General features: G+C 36.2%; 1 protein-coding gene across 1 annotated transcript in view; it reads right to left on the reverse strand.

Moving 5' to 3' along the window:
- LOC130228738 (astrotactin-2-like) overlaps positions 1 to 1704 on the reverse strand; it is a 544402-nt gene that overhangs the window by 260440 nt on the left and 282258 nt on the right. Inside the window, exon 5 of the mRNA XM_056457174.1 lies at positions 1 to 61. This exon is cut by the window's left edge and continues 14 nt beyond it. Within this exon, the coding sequence (XP_056313149.1) occupies positions 1 to 61 (61 nt within the window). The remainder of the gene's footprint in view (positions 62 to 1704) is intronic.

Consider the following 1704-nt stretch of genomic DNA (forward strand, 5'->3'; position numbering starts at 1 on the left):
TGGAGCCTGTTCTCCTGTGACAAGGTCATAGCCTTTCTCCAGGTTTGAGTAGGGCCACGGACTGCAAGGGGGAACACACATAAATAAAAAGATTGATGTTTCAATACGGTGAATGCAAAGTTTTATTATAGTTACAGATGAAGTCTTATTAGTCTACACTTTTAGTCTACAGATATATATACATACGTATAGACTAATAAGAGTTCATTTGTACATCAGATTACTGTACGTTCACACCGAAAGCGGCGAGAGCGTCAAAATTCGCCACATTGATCTCGTATTTAAAGGGGCCATTGCAGCGTATCAGTTACATTCCTGCATAAAACAGGCTTTCTAGCGTGAAATGTTGCGCACTTCTTATCAAATTCATTTAAGCTCAAGTTGCATGTGGTGTGACTTTGCTCCCCTTAACTATCCAATGTGTGTCCATATGTCTGAAATATCCTGGAGCAGCAATACTGTTTTGTACTGCTCCTCTTAAGCGGTGGACTTCTTCATTCTGATTGCTTGCCGTCGAACCGCGTCATAGCTCATTACCATAAAGTTGACTTAATTTCAACTCTCCTCGATGCCCACGCCAGCGGAGACGCGCCGCGCTGCTCCTCGCCGCCGGCTTTCATTGAAAATTAATGACTTCCGGCTACTTTGCCGCTCTCGCCGCTTTCTGTGTGAACGTATGGTTAGTCTTCAGCTGTACAACATCAATATATATATATATATACAGTTTGTTTTATTTCGGCTAGAATAAAAAAGCTGTTTTAAATTTTTTATAATCCATTTTAAGGTCAATATTATTAGCCCCTTTAAGTGAATTTCTTTTTCAATAGTCTACAGAACAAACCATCGTTATACAATGGCTTCCCTAAATACCCTAACCTGTCTAGTTAACCTGATAGGGTATATGCAGAAGTATTATGGGTTAAACGTTTCTGGTGAACTGTGTGCAAAATCGACGCGTTTAAGGTCTGTTTTCTTTAAAATCAGTAATCTCCACTGGCTGAGTGACATCCGATATAACGTGGGTCTCAGATTGTACAAGAAGCACTGCATTAAATTACTAACACTTTCACTTTAAGCTGTATAGAAGTGTCTTGAAGAATATCTAGTCTAATATTATTTACTGTCATCATGACAAAGAGAAAATAAATCAGTTATTAGAGATGAGTTATTAAAACTATTATGATTAGAAATGTGTTGAAGAAAATCTGCTCTCCGTTAAACAGAAATTGGGCAAAAAAATAAACAGGGTGGCTAATAATTCTGACTTCAACTATATATATATATATATATATATATATATATATATATATATATATATATATATATATATATATATATATATTTATTCATTTTCTTTTTGGCTTAAGGCTCGTTCACACTGGGACGCTTTTCGTTTGTGTTTATCGTCAGTGTTTTGAGATGTTTTTCCAAATTCAAACCCAAGCGATTTTCAGTGGCGTCGAGCAGAAGAGTATTATTATTGTTATTATTATTGTTATTATTATTATTATTATTATTAAATTATTATAAAAATTTGTGCTAAGGAGCAGTTGGACAGGTGTACCTAATAAAGTGGCCGGTGAGTGTATTTAGTTTTTGGAAAGTGGAAAGTCACGATAGAGGGAAGAGAAAAACCCTACAACCCAAATTAAACACACACACACACACACACACACACACACACACACACACACACCACACACA

Source organism: Danio aesculapii, chromosome 5, assembly GCF_903798145.1.
Source record: "Danio aesculapii chromosome 5, fDanAes4.1, whole genome shotgun sequence".
In the NCBI taxonomy this organism is placed as follows: Eukaryota; Metazoa; Chordata; class Actinopteri; order Cypriniformes; family Danionidae; genus Danio; species Danio aesculapii.